This window comes from Thalassophryne amazonica, chromosome 16 (assembly GCF_902500255.1).
Source record: "Thalassophryne amazonica chromosome 16, fThaAma1.1, whole genome shotgun sequence".
Classification (NCBI taxonomy): Eukaryota; Metazoa; Chordata; class Actinopteri; order Batrachoidiformes; family Batrachoididae; genus Thalassophryne; species Thalassophryne amazonica.
In genome coordinates, this window is record NC_047118.1 from 46,173,325 (window position 1) to 46,194,114 (window position 20,790).

General features: G+C 44.7%; 1 protein-coding gene across 1 annotated transcript in view; it reads left to right on the top strand.

Annotated features, from left to right (window-relative positions):
* Positions 1–6,226: 6,226 nt before the first annotated feature.
* LOC117528424 (MAGUK p55 subfamily member 2-like) overlaps positions 6,227–20,790 on the top strand; it is a 39,495-nt gene continuing 24,931 nt past the window's right edge. The window contains exons 1-3 of the mRNA XM_034191051.1: positions 6,227–6,315; positions 19,927–19,975; positions 20,117–20,217. Of these exons, the coding sequence (XP_034046942.1) occupies positions 19,945–19,975; positions 20,117–20,217 (132 nt within the window). The 5' untranslated portion in view covers positions 6,227–6,315; positions 19,927–19,944. The remainder of the gene's footprint in view (positions 6,316–19,926; positions 19,976–20,116; positions 20,218–20,790) is intronic.

Here is a 20,790-nt window from a genome sequence, read left to right on the forward strand (position 1 = left end):
ATTATTTTTGACTATCATTCCCATATTTGTGAAAAGAAAAACTTGATTTGACAGTTGCTTGGTTGGTGAAGCACTGAAAATCCAATGAAATTCATTTAGATTCAGTCACTTGCTGCAAGACTGATACTCAGGCAAAAATACATATGTGAGGCTGGTTGTTGCTAATTCATCTTCTAATTTCTAGAAAATGTAAACATTTCTCTGATTGGATCGAAAGCAGTCACCTAGCCTGCACACAGTAATAATGTTGTCTGTTCCTACTTCAAAGCAGGATGATGAGTCCCAAACTACTGACCAAACATTATATTTCAGTTTTAGCTGATGCTTTTTAAAGTATTAAAATCATTCTGAAATAAATAGTCTATAGCCTTTTTATTTCAGAATGATTTTTTTTTTATTCTTTAATGTTTTTCTCCATAATAATCGATTTAATTCAACACACAGTGGCTCACCTCAGGAGTTCCTGGGCTTGTTCAGGTGGGGCGGGTTTGGGGGGGGGCACTGACATACGTGCTGCTACTCCCAACATGTCTGTGCAGAACATGAGTCATTTTTTGAGCTGGGCACCTTGCTACATGCTGTTTAACTAAAACAACAATGAAATGTATAAATCCAGAGTTTTCTTCAGAAATATGAGCTAACATGGGGAGAAAAGTGAACTAGCTTAGGGCCTTGTCCCACTGGAGTTTAGGAGGATTTGCGGATGGAATGCGCACAAAAGTGGCCCACATCCGCCAAACAACTGCAATAACCGTGTAACATTCCTGTATGAGTCGGCCGCCATCCGAACACGTCCGTGATCATCCGCAGAGGCACGCATGTCCGCAGCCAGGATTTTTGAGCTGCTCAAAAATCCTGGCTGCAGATGAGGTCCGCATCACTGCCTGAACACATACTGAAGACATACGCAGGACATACACAACCAACGCGCCGCATATCCCCTGTCATCCGCTGATATCCGCAACCGACGGGTTGGCGCGGCTTGGCGGCGGACCGGGACAGCGTGCAAAACAGATATGACGCGTGCTCAGCATGGCCACATCACGGTCGCAAATGGTATGTCGCACATGCAGACAGAGTGGGCACGAATGGAGTGAGTGCATCACGGCCGCTGTGCCCCTCATGGGGGCACCTCCGCGGTCGCCTTCACTTCTGTTCCCTGTTATATCCGCTTTTCTTCCTCATGTATTCGCTGATCCACCCCGGGACATTTGTCATTTCCGCCCACCTTTGTTGTAGACGCTCAGCTTTTGTCTCCTCATTTCATGCGCAAATCCTCCTAAACGCCAGTGGGACAGGGCCCTTAGGGACAAAGTTAGGAACAGACAATAGGCTAACATTCCAGAACTTTCCATCACAGACCTACCTTGCCTATATGAAAGAACTGAACAACCCTTCACTTATTCTCCTGTCTAAACTATTTTTACAATCATAATTGTATTAGGGGCCTCTGTCAATTCAATTCAATTCAATTCAATTTTTTTTTTATATAGCGCCAAATCACAACAAACAGTTGCCCCAAGGCGCTTCATCATACCCTTTCCGGCACCCCTGCGTGTGAGCTTCTGTTTCACAAACATGAGGGTTTGCAAACTTGTTAGACTACATGAGCAACCAATAGACTGTATAGAGGCGTAACCACCGAGTCATCTTTTTTCTTCTGGGCCAGATGCTAAATGTAAAAGGAAAAGTGCTTTTGGGTGACTGTATCAACATGGCAGCCTTCATGTTGTAGATATGAAGGGATCATTCTAAGCTCATAAAAACACATTGATTCTTATACACTAATGAACAGGTGGTTATGGAAGCTATATTGCATTTCTGCACATAAACAGCCATAAATTCTACACACTGTAGTTTAATGTATTTATTTTCCATCTATTTGCTGAACCTGCTTATTCCAGTTAAGGGTCACGGGGAGCCACTCTATCATAGAGCCGACACATAGACAGACACACTCATACCTATGGTCAATTTACAGTCTCTAACCTGCATGTCTTTGGAAGTGGGAGGATCCGGAGTGAACCCACGGAAACACCGGGAGAACATGCAAACTACACACAGAAAGGACCAGGTGGGAAGCGATTCCAGGACCTTCTTGCTGTAGGGCAATAGTGCTAACCACTAGCCACAGTTTTTGTTTTTGTTGTTGTTGTTGTTATTGGTTTTTTTGCACCTAATTAATAATTGTATATTTTTAAATTATTAAAAAAAAATGCTCCACATTGCAGCTGTCTTCTGCTCTGTGTCAGCCTGATCCCGTCAGATCTCAGAAGCTAAACAGAGCAGGATCTGGTTAGTACTTGGATGGGAGACCTCTTTGGAACACCAGCGGCTGTGTGTGTTTCTCCAGGTAAAACTGGAGTTGCGTCAGGAAGGGCATCCGGTGTAAAACTTGTGCCAATTACCAATGCGGATCTGTTTGTACCCACTGTGGCGACCCTGAACGAAACCGGGAGCAGCTGAATGAACAACAACTCCACATTGCAGCTGTACATTTCCTTAAAAAAAAAAGAAAAAAATATATTTCCTTTAAACATGGACAATATTTTCTGACTTCACCCAATGTGCACTGTTTTAAATGAATGGGGTAAATGCAGAAAATTGCAAATTCTACTTAATTCCTCAAAATCAGCATCAAACCTGTGACACAGGTGTTGTGATTTGTGCAGAGAGATATGCAATCACTCAGTACTCAAATACACGGCACAGTGTTGTCACTGAAGGCTCAGGTGTAAAACTGCAATCTGCCCACCATGTGATGATGTTGTACTGGATTTAAAATTTGTATAAGGGGGAAGTTTTGTCATCTTAATCCAAAACAATGACCTTTTTGCCATTGATAATGAATATTTCTTTTTGATGAACTGGTTTAAATTATTTTAAAATTCTTATCCTGAAGTCATTTCCTGTCGTTCTAAGTTATAGTTTTGTGGTGCTGAATGGTCAGTGTTCGGCAGCTTTTAAACCGCAAATCCAAAAATAAACAGTGCACTGGCCCTTTAATATTCCTGCCATGAAACCTACCACACCGTGAGACCGATGAGTGTCAAAAGCCACAAAATGTAACAGGAAATGTGAGTTTTAATCTTCAGAGTTAATTTTTTTTTTATGAGTTATCCATGTACCCTTAATTGACGCGTTTTTAGGTAGAAAGGTGTGACTTATTGTCACAGACTTACTCGGACTGAACCCAGATGAATGCACGCAAAGACACATGGAGACATGGCTGGACAATTAGTCCAGTAAATATATTGCAAAATGGGGGTCAACCTACCACTAATTGCATTAGTTTTCCTGGTTGTTGCATCTTGTGCAAAATTTCAAGCACTATGACCTATCAAAAGTATAGAAATATCTAACTATGGGAACATGTCTTAAAATTGTCTCAAAGACACCCACCCTCGACCCTTTTAAATCTCACTGAAGTGCATCAAATTAACCATATAGTGATGAATTAAAACCGAAAATACTTTTATTAAAGAGTGGTTTTGTCTGAGAAAATATGTATCTTTCAATATCAGCTTATTACGTCCACCAAGGATATAATAAAATTATCAACGTTTATTTATTTATCTGTGTGTCTGTTAGCAGATAGATATTAGGCCATGGAAGACTCCGCTGAATTTTGGAGATGATCCAGATCTCTGATTCCTCTTGTTATTGTATATTTTGCATTTTTATGTATAATTATTCATGTATCTACAGTATTTATATGATATATTTTTATGCATAATTATATGAAACTCTTGAACGTGTCATCACTATTGAAGTTGTGCAAAGTTTAACAGTGATGCAAAGTTAAACACATTAGGTATATCATTTTGAAGGCATACAAAATTAATACAAAATGGTGTTCACATAAATTTATTTTCCCTCCCAAAGCTGAAAGTATGCATTACATGAATATATGATGTGAACATTATATTTTGCATTTAGTATGCACCTTCTGGCCAACAGAAATAGATAGTAATTCTTCTCGACCTGCACTTGCACTCTGGATGTTATCACAGCCTCGTTGTGTTAATTTCACTATCTTTTCATTATCAAGTAGAGGTTTTCCACAGAACACACAGCTGTTCATCTGGACTGGATATGTTTCTGACTACCATCAAAATAAACTCTTTTTGGGATGTACTCCTGCATGATGGCGTGATAGATGGATACTGGCCCCAGCATCCCAGGGCGGCCAATAGCTGCGTGCCCATCATGCACTTTGTTTTGATGCTGCTCTGCTTTTCCTGTTTTCTGTTTTTTCAGCTTGGTAAAGCTGTATAAAAACAGTGTAATTGTTAGAATGACCTAAGCAGAGGGTCACCCCTGTGAGTCTGTTCTGCTTGAGGTTTCTTCCTCATATCATCAGAGGGGGTTTTCCTTACCACTGTCACCTGTGTGTTTGCTCTGGGGGTTGGTAAGGTTAGACCTTACTTGTGTGAAGCACCTTGAGGCAGCTTTGTTGTGATTTGGTGCCATATAAATTAAATAAATTGAACTTAAATCTTACCAAAACTTGAATTAACCATATCATTTACAAGAATAAAAAAAAAACAATGAAACGTTAAATCATCACATGAGCATTTTCAATGAAAGATAAAGTCTTTCAAATAATTTGTTTTGAATGTGGACAGTGAGAATGTTCAAACTCCTTCTGATAACTGGGCATAACTAGACAGTTACATCTCTGGCTAAGGAACTACCTCCAAGGAAGGTCCATCCAAGTTGTGCTCTCCGGGCAGTCCTCATCACCTCAACCAATCAATGCATCAGTTCAACAGGGATCCATTTTCAGTCCTCTATTATCCTCCATCTTCATAGATGATGTTGTGGAACAATGTGAAAATAACATATTTCTCTATGTTGATGATTCCACCATCTACGCCCCAGTAACATCCCTGAATGGTCCTGAGGTGGCTGCATCCCTAAACAAGGACTTGGAAAACATCCACAGGTGGGCTGATATCTGGAGGATCAAATTTGAGCCTAGCAAATGCAAGGCCATGGTCCTGTCCAGAAAGAGGGTTCCATCCTGCCCAGATCTGTTCTTTGGGACAACCAGAATTGACCTCACCGAGAAGATGGATATCCTGCAACTCTGCATTAACAAGAAACTACTATGGACCTGTCAAACATCTGCAAACATGCTGGACAGCGTCTTGGAGCACTGTGGAAGATAGCCAACAAGCTCAATGCCAAAGGCAGGGTGAACATCTACAAAACCCAGGTCAGGAGTGTCATGGAGTACTCCTGCCTTGCCTGGAAGAACGCCTCAAAGACCACTCTTGGGCAGTTAGACAACATCCAGAAAAAGGCCCTGAAAATCATCGGTGTGGATCAGGACACTGCCCAAAGCAATCATACCATCAGCAAGCTCAGCCACCGCAGAACAGTCGCAGCAACAACCATATTATACAAGATGCACAAACTGTCGAGAACATCTCAAAGCATTGCTACCTCCACCTGACCTCCCAAGCCGAACCACTCGGAGTGCAACATCAAGCTACGCCTTGAAAACCCCCAAGTCTCACACTAAATGCTTTGACAGGAGCTTTCTTCATTCCATAATTACCACCTGGAACTGCCTCCCCCTGGTGTAGTTGGAGATATCACATCAAACAATGTTCAAGCCTTCAAGAAGAGACTGAACAAACACCACCTCAACATGAGACTGTAATCCCCCCATTGCTTAAGGACACTCAAATTTACACTCACATCAGGGATTTTTTTTTTTTTTTTTTTTTACTTTTTTTCTTCCCATCGATAGAATTTTCTATACTTTTAGTATTTCAGCAGCAAGCATAGGGTGAGAGGGGAGTTACATTCTGGTCAGTCAATCACATGGCCACGTGTAGGCAGACACGGTCACATGGTCAATTTAAACGTTCCCTTTCACATAACCTGCATGTCTTTGGAAGTGGGAGGGAACCCACGCAAACACGGGAGGAACATGCATACTCCACACAGAATGGACGAGGTGGGAAGCGACTTATATATTATTATTAATAATAGTAGTAGTAGTAGTAGTAGTGGTAGTGGTATGGTGGTGGTTCTAATTATTATTTTTATTAGTACTACTACTAGTACTATTGATCATTATTGTTATTATCATTATTATCAGCATCATTATTATTATTAAACACAATGCCAAATTTTTCTTCGGCGGCAATAGAACAGTATTTTATTTTGAAATTACTCAGGATGTTATATGTATTTTTGTTGTAGTTGACAGCTTTCCACCTCCCTCTGATAAACCAGACGACAAAAAGAAGAGCACGAGACATCACGGACAGTAGGAAGCGCGTGTCTTTGTGTTTTCAGGTGGGTGAATTTATTTCAGTCATACATTTCCGTGTGAGGAGCTGTGTGTTACTGTGACTGAGGTGCCCTTGTTGTGTGTGTATTTTCTTTTTCTTTTTTTCTTTGTGTGTGTCTCCTCCCACTGATGCTCTCCGCTGTGTGCGAGGCAGCCCTGCGCGTGCAGCGGCGCGTGCGGCGCTGTTGCGACTTCCTTTGTGTGTGTGTGTGTGTGTGTGTGTGTGTGTGTGTGTGTGTGTGTGTGTGTGTGTGTGTGTGTGTGTGTGTGTGTGTGTGTGTGTGTGTGTGTGTGTGTCGTGTTTACGTGACCTCTGACTTTGATTTGAAAAAGGTTTGCGCACAGTGACGCTGGTTTGTGTCCCATTTCTAAATACCAACTTTCCATCGCTGGCTACATGAATGTAAAATAGGAATCTCCCAGTTATTACCTAACATTTTATGTTTATCTGTAAAATGTAAGAAAATAGCAACTATTACCTATGTAAAAATGATTGAGATTTTTTTATGATAATCACTTGACAAACCAGCAGATTTAGACAAATTTTCTCATTATGCCAGACAATTATGTTTTTGTTAAATGTTATACATTGATTGTGGCACTTTGACAATTGTGTTTAAAAAAAAAAAAAAAAAAAAAAAGTAAAAAAAAAATGTATTTAACTAATTTAATTTATATAGCGCCAAATCACAGCAAAGCTGCCTCAAGGCCCTTCATACAAGCAATGTCTAACCTTACCAACCCCTAGAGCAAGCACACAGGCAGCATTGGCAAGGAAAAACTCCCTCTGATAATTAGGAAGAAAGCTCAAGCAGACCAGACTCAGAGGGGTGGCATACTGCTTAGGCCATTCTAACAGTTACAAGGTTTTTACAGTGTTACACAAGTGATGAAACAGAAAACAGGAAATCAAAACAACATGACAAAATAAAAGAATATGTATTTGATGAAAAGTCCATGCAGGCGCTTATGCCACAGACAGGGGTCATCCAGCAGTCCTCATGCCGTCAGTGGGCCTGTTCCCGTGGCAGTGGTTACATGTAAAAAATAAATACATTTCAAAAATTCAGACCAATGACCACTTAACCAATAAAAAATACTTGCAGACCACTTAACTCCCCAAATATCCAAAAACAATCAGTCTGCTTATCACCTGAACAGTATTTTACAGATGAAACCTAATAATGGCAGCTTTACAAATAGCATTGTTTATTCGTTCATTCTGTGTGTGTCTGTCACTACTTGTGGCTGCTGAACAACCTGCATCAGGACAATGCACCTTGCTTGTTGTCTCAGATGTTGTTTGATTTAATTTCTGTTTAACTGACCCTTTCTTAAGCCACTGACCTTTTTTTTTTTTTCATTTGACCACACTGATCATTTTTGACAAAACGTTTTGTCGCAAAACGGTCATAAAACAGTCAGCCATGCTACCACCGCTTACATATGAGTTAATAAGGAAAGTAATGCAGATATGCCACTATCTATTTGACTTTGGAGTGGCTTTTAAACCGTTTGAGAAGTACTCTTACGTTAGAATTTGATATTAATTTAAAATGTGATATTTTTCCAATATACTGATGGACCACTAGGGGGCACTCACAGACCAGCAGTGGTCTGCGGACCACTCTGAGAAAGTCTGAACTGGAGGAAGAAGCATTTTAAATATTAAGCAAGTTGACAATTGTCAACTAATTTGACAATGGATTGAAATTCATTATTTTGTCACTAAGCAAAACGCTCCAGTTTCGTTAATTGCTGCATCTTATTGTATGGTTTATTGATTTTGTAAGCACAACGCCCACTAAACTGCTTCATGGATTTTAATAAAATTTCCCACAGTTGTAGCAGACTGTATTGTTGTGAAAGTGTAGGTACACGGACCCACAACAGGGGGCGCAAATGAACGGACAATGGAGGAAGTCAAATCACAAAGCTTTACTGTTGTGAACACGCACAACAAACACAACAGATTACAATTATAGCAGTAAGCCGAATTCCAATGGTGTCGTGTGGGCAGGCTCGACGATAGAAGACGTCTGTCCGAGTCGAACCGGAACCATCCGATTTCCTCTGCCACCGAACCCCGGGAATACTGGAGCCGCCAAGTCCCGAACTCCCAGGTGGCCACTGCCTCGGCTCGTCGGATCCGGTACTGCTGGCAAGGAACAGAAACAGTCAGGTATGGGTGCGGCCGCACCCAGCAACACACAGGGTGGAAACACCACCTCCACCTCTACTCAAAAACAGCACTGTAGGATTGGAATGTGAGTACTTATCCAACCACGTCCAATACGGTCTTCAGCTGACCTAAGCACAAGCAACAAAGTATTACTTCTCTGAATAACACAACTGGCTGAGTTCGTTACCTCCTTAGTAGAGCGATATCTCGGCAATGAGGTGGAGATGCCATCCTGCTGATATACCTCCCTGGTGATTGATATCAGCTGTCTCAGGTGATGGGTGACAGCTGTCACCCTGGCTACTCCTGTGAGGCGGCAGCGCCCTCCGATGTCTGGAGCCCGCACTCCAGGCAGGGCGCCCTCTGGTGGTGGTGGGCCAGCAGTACCTCCTCTTCAGCGGCCCACACAACAGGACCCCCCCCTCAATGGGCACCTCCTGGCGCTCGACCAGGCTTGTCCGGGTGGCGGCGGTAGAAGTCGGCCAGGAGGGCCGGGTCCAGGATGAAGCTCTTCTTCACCCAGGAGCGTTCTTCGGGACCGTACCCTTCCCAGTCCACCAGATATTGAAAACCCCGGCCCATCCGTCGGACGTCCAGTAGCCGGCGCACAGTCCAAGCCGGCTCGCCGTCGATGATCCGGGCAGGAGGTGGTGCTGGACCCGGAGCGCAGAGGGGTGAGGTGTGATGTGGTTTGATTCTCGAGACATGGAACACTGGATGAATTCGCAGTGAGGCCGGGAGCTTAAGCCTCACTGCGGCGGGATTGATGACCTTGAGGATCTTAAACGGTCCTATGTACCGGTCCTGTAGTTTTGGGGAGGCCACTTGCAGTGGAATGTCCTTGGTGGACAACCACACTTCCTGCCCAGGACGATACGTAGGAGCCGGGGTCCGCCGCCGGTCTGCATGGGTCTTCGCCCTCATCCGGGCCCTCAACAAAGCAGAACGGGCGGCACGCCACACCCGACGGCACTTCCGCAGGTGGGCCTGGACCGAGGGCACACCGACCTCTCCCTCAACCACCGGAAACAATGGGGGCTGATACCCCAAACACACCTCAAAAGGGGAGAGGCCGGTGGCTGATGACACTTGACTGTTGTGGGCGTAATCGATCCAGGCCAGATGAGTACTCCAGGCCGCCGGGTGCGCGGCTGTCACACAACGTAGCGTCTGCTCCATCTCTTGATTGGCCCGTTCTGCTTGCCCGTTGGTTTGGGGGTGATACCCGGACGAGAGACTGACCGTGGCCCCCAGTTCCCGGCAAAAGCTCCTCCAGACGTGCCAGGAGAACTGGGGACCGCGATCGGAGACGATGTCTGATGGTATCCCATGCAGCCGAACGACGTGGTGGACCAGGAGGTCCGCTGTCTCCTGGGCCGTTGGGAGCTTCGGGAGGGCCACGAAGTGGGCCGCCTTGGAGAATCGGTCCACTATCGTGAGGATGACGGTGTTTCCCTGGGACGGCGGGAGGCCCGTGACAAAATCCAGGCCGATGTGGGACCAGGGGCGATGAGGTACGGGCAGCGGCTGTAGCAAACCCGAGGACTTGCGGTGGTCGGCTTTGCCCCTGGCGCAGGTGGTACAGGCCTGGATATAATCCCGGACGTCGGTCTCCAGGGACGCCCACCAGAAACGCTGCCGGACGACTGCCACGGTTCTTCGCACCCCAGGATGACAGGAGAGCTTAGAACCGTGACAGAAGTCCAGGACCGCAGCCCTTGCCTCTGGTGGGACGTAGAGTCTGTTCTTCGGCCCGGTTCCGGGGTCCGGGTTTCGTGCCAGGGCCTCCCGGACGGTCTTCTCCACGTCCCAGGTGAGGGTGGCCACGATAGTGGACTCCGGGATGATGGGATCCGGGGGATCCGACGACTCCGTTCTGACTTCGTCTTCATGTACCCGGGACAAAGCATCCGATCTTTGATTTTTGGTCCCGGGACGGTAGGTGATCCGGAAGTCAAAACGGCCGAAGAACAGTGACCAGCGGGCTTGCCTGGGATTCAGCCGCTTGGCGGTCCTGATATACTCCAGGTTCCGGTGGTCAGTGAAGACCGTAAATGGCACGGACGTTCCCTCCAACAGATGTCTCCACTCCTCAAGAGCCTCTTTCACCGCAAGGAGTTCTCGATTGCCGACGTCATAGTTCCGTTCGGCCGGGGTCAACCTGCGGGAAAAATAGGCACACGGGTGAAGAACCTTATTGGTCTTCCCGCTCTGGGACAGCACGGCTCCTATCCCTGAGTCCGAGGCGTCCACTTCAACCACTAACTGGCGACTAGGATCGGGCTGCACCAGAACGGGTGCAGACGAGAAGCGCCGTTTCAACTCCTTGAACGCGGCATCGCAACGATCCGACCAGGTGAAGGGAACTTTTGGCGAGGTTAGGGCTGTCAGGGGGCTAACTACCTGACTGTAGCCCTTAATGAACCTCCTGTAGAAATTAGCAAAGCCGAGGAACTGTTGCAGCTTCCTACGGCTTGTGGGTTGGGGCCAGTCTCTCACCGCCGCAACCTTGGCCGGATCAGGACCGACGGAGTTGGAGGAGATGATGAACCCCAGGAAGGACAAAGAAGTGCGGTGGAACTCACACTTCTCGCCCTTCACAAACAGTCGGTTCTCCAACAACCGCTGCAGGACCTGACGTACATGCTTCACATGGGTCTCAGGGTCCGGAGAAAAGATGAGTATATCGTCCAGGTATACGAAGACGAACCGGTGCAGGAAATCCCGCAAGACATCATTAACCAACGCTTGGAAAGTCGCGGGAGCGTTTGTGAGACCGAACGGCATGACCAGGTACTCACAGTGACCCAAGGGGGTGTTAAATGCTGTCTTCCACTCGTCTCCCTTCCGGATCCGAACCAGGTGATACGCATTCCTAAGATCAAGCTTGGTGAATACCTTAGCTCCATGCTGGGGCGTGAACACCGAATCCAATAGGGGCAACGGGTATCGGTTGCGAACCGTGATTTCGTTCAGTCCCCTATAATCAATGCATGGACGAAGTCCGCCGTCTTTTTTACCCACAAAAAAGAAACCTGCACCCATCGGGGAGGTGGAATTCCGTATCAACCCGGCGGCTAACGAGTCCCGGATGTAGGTCTCCATTGATTCGCGCTCAGGCCGTGAGAGGTTGTACAGCCTGCTGGACGGGAACTCACTGCCCGGAACCAAATCAATGGCACAATCATAAGGACGGTGGGGGGGAAGGGTGAGCGCCAGATCCTTGCTGAACACGTCGACAAGGTCGTGGTACTCCACCGGCACCATCCCCAGATTGGGCGGGACTCTGACCTCCTCCTTAGCCTGGGAGCCGGGAGGAACCGAGGAACCTAAACACACCCGATGGCAGGTCTCGCTCCACTGAACCACTACCCCGGACGGCCAATCGATCCGGGGATTGTGTTTCAACATCCAGGGAAACCCCAAAATCACTCGGGAGGTAGCAGGAGTCACAAAAAACTCGATCTCCTCCCGGTGATTTCCGGACACCACCAGAGTTACAGGTGGTGTCTTATGCGTGATTGGAGGGAGTAGGGAGCCATCTAGTGCTCGCACCTGCACAGGCGAGGTAAGCGCCACCAGAGGGAGCCCTATCTCCCTGGCCCATCTGCTGTCCAACAGATTCCCTTCAGAGCCCGTGTCCACCAGTGCTGGGGCTTTCAGGGTTGATTCCTCATAAAGGATCGTAACTGGGAGTCGTGTGGCAATGTGGGTGTGTCCCACGTGAATGTCTCGGCCCACCCTTAGCCCAGTCTCTAGGGGCGGGCGTTGGTGTTTAACCGCTCGGGGCAGTCTCTCACTTGGTGCTCTGTCGAGCCACAATTAAAACATACTCCGCGGGCCTGCCTCCTCTGTGTATCTGGTGCCCTAAATGTTGCCCTGCTCGTGTCCATAGCTTCGTCAGCAGGGGGAGCTGTAGCCACACGGACCGCCGGAGCCGTGGAGCGTGGGGAAGGCGGGGCGCGGTCGGAACCGGAAGGGAGAGGGACGGTGCGTGCCCGGCCACGCCCTTCGTCTCGTTCCCGACGACGTTCTTCTAACCGATTGTCTAATCGTATGACAAGATCGATAAGCCCATCTAAATCCCGCGGTTCGTCCTTAGCCACCAGGTGCTCCTTAAGAACCAATGACAGTCCGTTTACAAAGGCAGCGCGGAGGGCAGTGCTATTCCAGCCGGACCTCGCAGCCGCGATGCGGAAGTCGACTGCATAAGCAGCTGCGCTCCGACGCCCCTGTCTCATTGACAGTAGCACTGTTGAAGCGGTTTCTCCTCTATTAGGGTGATCGAACACGGTTCTGAACTCCCTCACAAACCCATCATATGTCTGAAGGAGCCGTGAGTTCTGCTCCCAGAGCGCTGTAGCCCAAGCGCGTGCCTCACCGCGAAGCAGGTTTATTACATAAGCTACCTTGCTAGCATCGGTCGCATACATAACAGGACGCTGTGCGAAGACGAGCGAACACTGCATAAGGAAATCCGCGCACGTCTCCACACAGCCTCCGTACGGCTCTGGGGGGCTTATGTATGCTTCCGGGGAAGGTGGGAGGGGTCGTTGAACGACCAGTGGAACGTCAATGTTACGCACAGGGTCTACGGGAGGGAGAGCCGCAGCGGCGCCCGGAGGGCGCGCTTCCACCTGTGCAGCGAGAGCCTCCACCCTGCGGTTCAGGAGGACGTTCTGCTCGGTCATCAAATCTAACCGAGTCGTGAAAGCGGTAAGGATCCGCTGCAACTCACCGATTACCCCTCCTGCAGACGCCTGCGCGTCCTGTTCTTCCATTGGCCGTTCAACAGCCGGTTGACGCCCCTCGGGATCCATGACGATGGCCGAGATATCCTGTTGTGAAAGTGTAGGTACACGGACCCACAACAGGGGGCGCAAATGAACGGACAATGGAGGAAGTCAAATCACAAAGCTTTACTGTTGTGAACACGCACAACAAAACACAACAGATTACAATTATAGCAGTAAGCCGAATTCCAAAGGTGTCGTGTGGGCAGGCTCGACGATAGGAGACGTCTGTCCGAGTCGAACCGGAACCATCCGATTTCCTCTGCCACCGAACCCCGGGAATACTGGAGCCGCCAAGTCCCGAACTCCCAGGTGGCCACTGCCTCCGCTCGTCGGATCCGGTACTGCTGGCAAGGAACAGAAACAGTCAGATGTGGGTGCGGCCGCACCCAGCAACACACAGGGTGGAAACACCACCTCCACCTCTACTCAAAAACAGCACTGTAGGATTGGAATGTGAGTACTTATCCAACCACGTCCAATACGGTCTTCAGCTGACCTAAACACAAGCAACAAAGTATTACTTCTCTGAATAACACAACTGGCTGAGTTCGTTACCTCCTTAGTAGAGCGATATCTCGGCAATGAGGTGGAGATGCCATCCTGCTGATATACCTCCCTGGTGATTGATATCAGCTGTCTCAGGTGATGGGTGACAGCTGTCACCCTGGCTACTCCTGTGAGGCGGCAGCGCCCTCCGATGTCTGGAGCCCGCACTCCAGGCAGGGCGCCCTCTGGTGGTGGTGGGCCAGCAGTACCTCCTCTTCAGCGGCCCACACAACATGTATGAACATATGTTTGAAGGAAAAATTATTCTGGTCTGATGTCATCAAGGGGAGATGATTTGGACTTTACAAAATGAAAAAAAAAAACTTCATATTTGTCAGTTACATGGACAGAAATTGACCAGTTCGTTCATTAGTGTATTTCGCAACAAATGATCAGCGACCATGGATATACAGTATAACACTTTCACGTAACTAGTCTGGCAGAGTGGTGCATATCATGTTGTGACTTTGTTTGCAAACCTTTAGTTTTTCAGTGGCTTTAACAGAGCTGATTGAAGAATGAAATATTTAAAATTAGATAAATATTTTTAACTTCTTTGCATTTTGATTTAATCAGTTTCAATTACAGACAATCTGTTTTAACTGGCTTTAAATGGATCTTTGTCCAATGTGCTTTAAAGTGCTTTTAAGTTGCTTTGAACACATTATAAAGCAGATGATATCTTTTTTCGGTCAACAAACACCTTTAAACCAATAATTAAAAGTCTGAAAGTGGATTTTATCTGTTTCATGTTAGGGTAATGTGGTTTAATTGGGTTTAAGATTATCTTTTGTCCAGGTTAAACTGGTTTAAATAACTGTATATTGCTTCAATCATGTTTTAAATTGGTTTCAAGCAGATGTAATATTTTTGTCACTGTCAACTATCAGTTTTAAACCAAAACAGATTGTGCATCTGGGAACATTTGCATCTTTACATATTCTGCTGAGCAGATGGAAGATGGAGGGAGGCTGCGAGAGGAATAAATAGTGATTAATGGGGGGACGGTTATGATAAAAAGGGAGACATGGAGGGATCATTAAGGGAGCGTAAATAGTGAAGAAACAATTATCTGAGGATGAAGAGGGCAGGAAGTAAAAAAAAAATTAAAGGGAGTGAGGAGAAAAAAGAGATGGAATCACAGTGGCCAAAAGGGGAGCAGATGGGCGGTGAGAGCAGCAACCAGCTGACCTCAGTGTTTCTCTTCTTGATCCCTTGCACTGCTGTGCGTCATTTTCACCTTTAGGCAGTTTAGGCAGTTTTTTGCTGCAGTTTTCTCCTCCTGCATTTCTGTGATACAGAAATAGAAACTTTTGTCATATCCAAAGTGTTCCACCATATCTGCAACACAATGTGTAACTTTATTTAAAGAGTTCATAATAAACACTTTGTCAGCAAGTTACTGTAGGTCACCTGAGGCCGCGTTCACACAGTGCGAGGGCTGATTGAGGCATTTTGAGCCTGATCTTGAAAAAATAGGCCGTGGTTCACCATCTTTTGCATTCTGAGAAACCAACATTTCTCAACATTGCACCCAGTGAGTCAAAACTTCACACATTCTCAAGAAATGTTTCTTAGAATACATAAGACTTTTTGCACATTAGGCAACCACTGTGTAATAACATTTTTGAAAATCAATCAAAAACTGCATATTCACAGTTTTTCAAAAGTTATTTTTATACCTAAAGCACTTATTTATTATTCATTTCATCTGCGGAAGAATTATGCTGCTGTTCTGTGCACTGTTCTGCCACCAATTCTATGCACACTTACTGCACATTTACAGTGATGTTTGCACTGTAATCTAACACATCCACAAAAATGTTGTTTTTACATTCTTTAACCTCAGAGGCACCCAAAACTTGCTGTCATTACTGAGTCGATTCTCATTGACATATTTTTCTAATCTTGGAGGAAAGTGCGCTATAGAGAGCAAATGTTACTGTGTTGTGTGGGCCGCTGAAGAGGAGGTACTGCTGGCCCACCACCACCAGAGGGCGCCCTGCCTGGAGTGCGGGCTCCAGGCACCAGAGGGCGCCGCCGCCGTACGAGAGCAGTCAGGGTGACAGCTGTCACCCATTACTGGACACAGCTGACTCCACTCAGCCCGGGGGTATATCATCAGGACGGCGTCTCCACCTCAGTGCCGAGATATCGCCTTAAGACTGAGGTAACGTTCTCTGCATTCATAGTCTGAATAACCAGCTAAAACTTGTTAAACCTTTTCAGGACTGCTGACTACTGATAGCTAAATTGCTTGGATAAGTACTCACCTTCCTGTTATATATTGACAAGAGGTGGAGGCGGCTCTTCCCCTCTCCGTTACTGGGTGCTGTCGCATCCACACCTGTGTGTTGTTGCTCTCTCCCGCCAGCAGTACCGGATCCGACGAGCGGAGGCAGTGGCCACCTGGGAATTCGGGACTTGGCGGTTCCAGTATTTCCAGGGTTCGGTGGCAGAGGAGATCTGGGTGGTTCCGGTTCGACTGAGACGGACGTCTCCTACCTTCGAGCCTGCCCACACGACACCAGCGGATTCAACCCCAAATTGTTAATTGTTGTATTCGTTGTGCTCGTTTCACAACAGTAAAACTTGTTATTCACCTTTCTCCATTGTCCGTTCATTACGCCCCCTGTTGTGGGTCCGTGTACCTACACTTTCACAACAGACTGCAAAACAAGTGTCAGTGGACAACCTCTAACAACTCACAGGAGCAACAATTAGTGTTAAATAAAAATTTGTGAATTACTGCGAGATACCAAAATTGTCAGAATTGTAAAGTTCTGTAGTCAATTACAAAGACGGTCTTCTAAATCTGCCAGTGCAGAAACATTTTTAGTCAAACAATATTTTGTGAAAATTACACCAAAATGAAATGTTTATACATAATTTGGGTGGCTGCACGCACAGAAATAATTTTGGGACTTTAAAGATGTTTAACATAAATGCCCAACTGTATTTGGCTGTAAAAGGTTGATGAAAAATTATTTGACCACTTTACATTTATGCAGAATCAGTTCTTTCTTGTGTTGTGACTGTAATACCATATCCTTTTATGATCAGATCTCAGATTTCTCAGTTTTCAGATTTCTCAATGGTTTCCATGCTTTTTTGCTTTTCTCTCTCTGGTGTTTAGCTGAGGTGCTGAATTATGCCGTTATGCAATTAGAACAGTGGACAACAGGTTTCTAGAGCAACCATAAGCCAGAGATAGATAGATACATACATACATGTGTGTATGTGTGTGTGTATATATATATATATATATATATATATATATATATATATATATATATATATATATATATATATATACACATACATGTAGGGTGTGGTTTGCCATCTTTTGCATTCTGAGAAACCAACATTTCTCATTATTGCACCCAGTGAGTCAAAACGTCACGCATTCTTGAGAAATGTTGGTTTCTCAGAATGCAAAAGATGGCGAACCACACTCTACTTTTTCTGGATCACGCTCAAAACTTGTCAGTCGCCCCTCATAGATAGATTGATAGATAGATGCTTGTACAACATATAGCTTGAAGAATAAATAATAAAATCAACACAGGATCAGATATACATATATATATATATATATATATATATATATATATATATATATATATATATATATATATATAAACATCATTTTACTATTTAATTTATTTGGTTGGTTCTGAATGTATTTTGACATACAAAATTCTCTTAACTTCCTACTGTTGATCATGAGACCACAGCTTGGAGCTTGTCTATGCCAACCTCAACAAAGGTTTGACAACACACAATGAAGTGCAAAGCCCAAGGAACTCGGTGCATAGTTGAGGTAGAGAATTATAGATTTACACACCTGGGACGTTTCTTGGTGTTGTTTCCAAACAACGGCAAATTCCAAGACCATCAGGTCACATAAATGTTATTTAGATGTAGCCACTGTACCATGGTCTGGAAGAAAGCCCAAACTGTTGCATTCAGCTAAGTGGAACTTGGCTTGGATGCTGTTGAACAACCCAAGAATGGTAAGGGCTGTTAAGCATGGTGGTGCTGGAAGCTGTTTTTCTTTTTCAAACTAGTGCACTGCAAAAAATGGATGGAATAATAAATAAAGAGGAGTACCTTGCCAGTCGTAAGCAAAACCTTAAACCAAATCAAAGCTGGTTGTGGAATGGATAAAGCAGGCTAGAATTTATGTTTTAGGACAGCCTTCCCAAAGTCGTGACTTCAGTCTTATAGAAAATATTATATAATGGCTGAGTGGATCCTTGTCATTTGATTGGTGCTTTGTAAGTCACGTGATATGGGTTATTCATCCCATTTGTGTTGCATTGCATTTAGAGTGCAATTTGGTTCCATTAGGCTGCAAATTTGGTTCCATACATTTGGTACCATGGCACGCGCGTGCACATGCACACATGTACACACAACATGCACGCACACAGACACAAAACAAGTCCACTGCGTTGTAAGCCGTCTGGAGGCAGAGCTGTTAGGAAGAAGTTAGAATGAAAACCTGGACTAATTTCTGACGTGATTTTTTTTTTTTTTTCGCTGCACTGAGGGAGTACACAGTCTTTTTTTTTTTTAAGTACATGAAGTCGGTGCATGGCATCGCGGATGACATCGTCAGAATTATTTTTGGACTCGTATTTAAAGTTCGTGTTGGATTGTTGATGTCAGACGTGATTTTTCGCTGGAGTGAGGCTCGTACACAAACTTTCTTTTTTTGTTCTGGAATTACACAAAGTCAGTGCAGTGACGCACCATGTGTAAGTACCAATATAAGTCCCTTTTCTGTTGTTTATAAATTAATATAATATCAAATAACAAGGATCTATTTTAAGACAAATAATGAATGTTTTTACATGCTTTCACCTCATAAAATATTTGTACCATTGAACTCATAAACATTCATTATTTGTACATAACGTGGACTGTGATAAAAAAATAAAAAAAAAAACATGTCCATGCCTAAAAACCAACAAATGTAATTAAAGTCTTCAAATTCTGCCAGGAAACATGATCAAATATCCAACCAGGATTTTGCCAGAAGTTGAATCATTTTAAGAAATCAATGAAAGCTCCAAATTTCATGACATTCATATCCACAATGAGTGTGTGTAAACATCTGTTATCCATGTATGCGCACCCCCATCCAGCCATTTCTTCTTTTCTCTCCTCTTTCCTTCCTCTCCAAACTGTCAAGCATTATTTGTGTTGTCATGGCGATGTATAGATTAGATACGCCCACATGCCTCTCCCCTCTTGCTCTCTGTGTTTCTTTTCTGTCTGCCTCTTTCTACGCATGTTGAATTCCCAAACATCGCTTCACCCCCTTATGCTAATGTTGCTAACTGCTGTTTAGGCGCGTTTGCCTGCCATGTTGCTGTGGGAGGAGCCTGCTGATGGTCGCTTTTGTTGATGTAAACACACATATGCAGATTAGTTTCTCATCGTTGCATCATAGTGAATCATGTTCTGTTATGATGCAAAAAATGGGAGATTTTTTATGCAGAATATATCAATAATAATAATCATGTTAATAAACTGCTGTAACCTGCATCAGTAATCAGGGATTTAACAAATCATTCAGTGTTTGGATGTTGAAAGGTCCAAAGGGATTAAAAAAAAATGTCTCGGGTGCCACCAAACAAGGCACTTCAGTGTGGAAGATTAGACTTTATTATTATTATTATTATTATTATTATTATTATTATTATTATTATTATTATTATTATTATTATTATTTATGTATTTCATTTTTGTATGATTGCAGCTCTCTTTTCTTTTTTCGCATTATTATTTATTTTTTATTTTTTGCATGCTTGCAGTAAAGGGCACACTCTACAGCAACACACCACATGCAGCCTGTGCTTGATGTTGTTACATTTGAACCTAAGGATCATAAAACAGGCACAAATGTGCAGCTTTGCAGGCTGCAGGGTGAAAATATCACACATCAGAAAATCTAAAATTTTATTTTATTGACAGTGATGCTAAACATTCTTTTTACTCTGGTTCATCTCTCTCTCTCTCTCTCTCTCTCTCTCTCTCTCTCTCTCTCTCTCTCTCTCTCTCTCTCTCTCTCTCTCTCTCAGATTGACTGAAGCTCTACCATGCCTGTCGCCTCCACAAGAACAGGGCCCGGTAAGAACACACACCCTAATCACCAATTCTCTCTAGTCAGTAAAACAAAAACTTTGCAACTTTGCTACATAATACAGTAAGGTAATCATGACATATTCTCTGACCTTCTTTCAGTATTCTCCTAACATATCCACTCTCTAGTGCCCCAGGTGTTAGACGCAGTGAGCGACAGCACCACCAGTTCTACCACGGCCAATGATCTGGATCTCATCTACCTCAAAGGGATCATGGAAAGCCCTCTGGTATCTTACATACACATTTAAACACACTAACAATCTAAAATATTTTATATCTAACTAAAGATCTTCATGTACAAGTTAGCACACATGCAGGGCTCTATTTTGACAGCAAGCGCAGTGAGCTCGCATTAAAAACCAAGTGTAAAACCAGGTGCTCTCATGAAAGGGATGGATTTACCGTGTTCATTATTTATGGCCCTTTTGTAGTACAATCATAACACCAACCAATCAGAGTGGCACCTGCCTTTCCCTTTAAGCAGAAATGCACCAGGTGTATAGTGCTGTGGTTTAAAGGATGCAGATGCAAGTGAGAAGAGTTCCCGCGTGTTAACACATTAGCACCAGCATGCACAGCAGACAGTGGCCACCAAAGCTGCCTGAGGTGAAGCAACTGCAATTCAATGATTGTTTTTAATTCACTTTTTTGTGTATTTTACACTTACAATGTCACCTCTCTCTGACAGAGACACAGGGGGAGAGAGAGAGACTTTTTTTTGTAAAATGTGACTTTTCCTTTCACCCCATTTTTTTCTTGCCCTGAGTGGCCTTATTACTCAGAGATGTTAAAATTATACG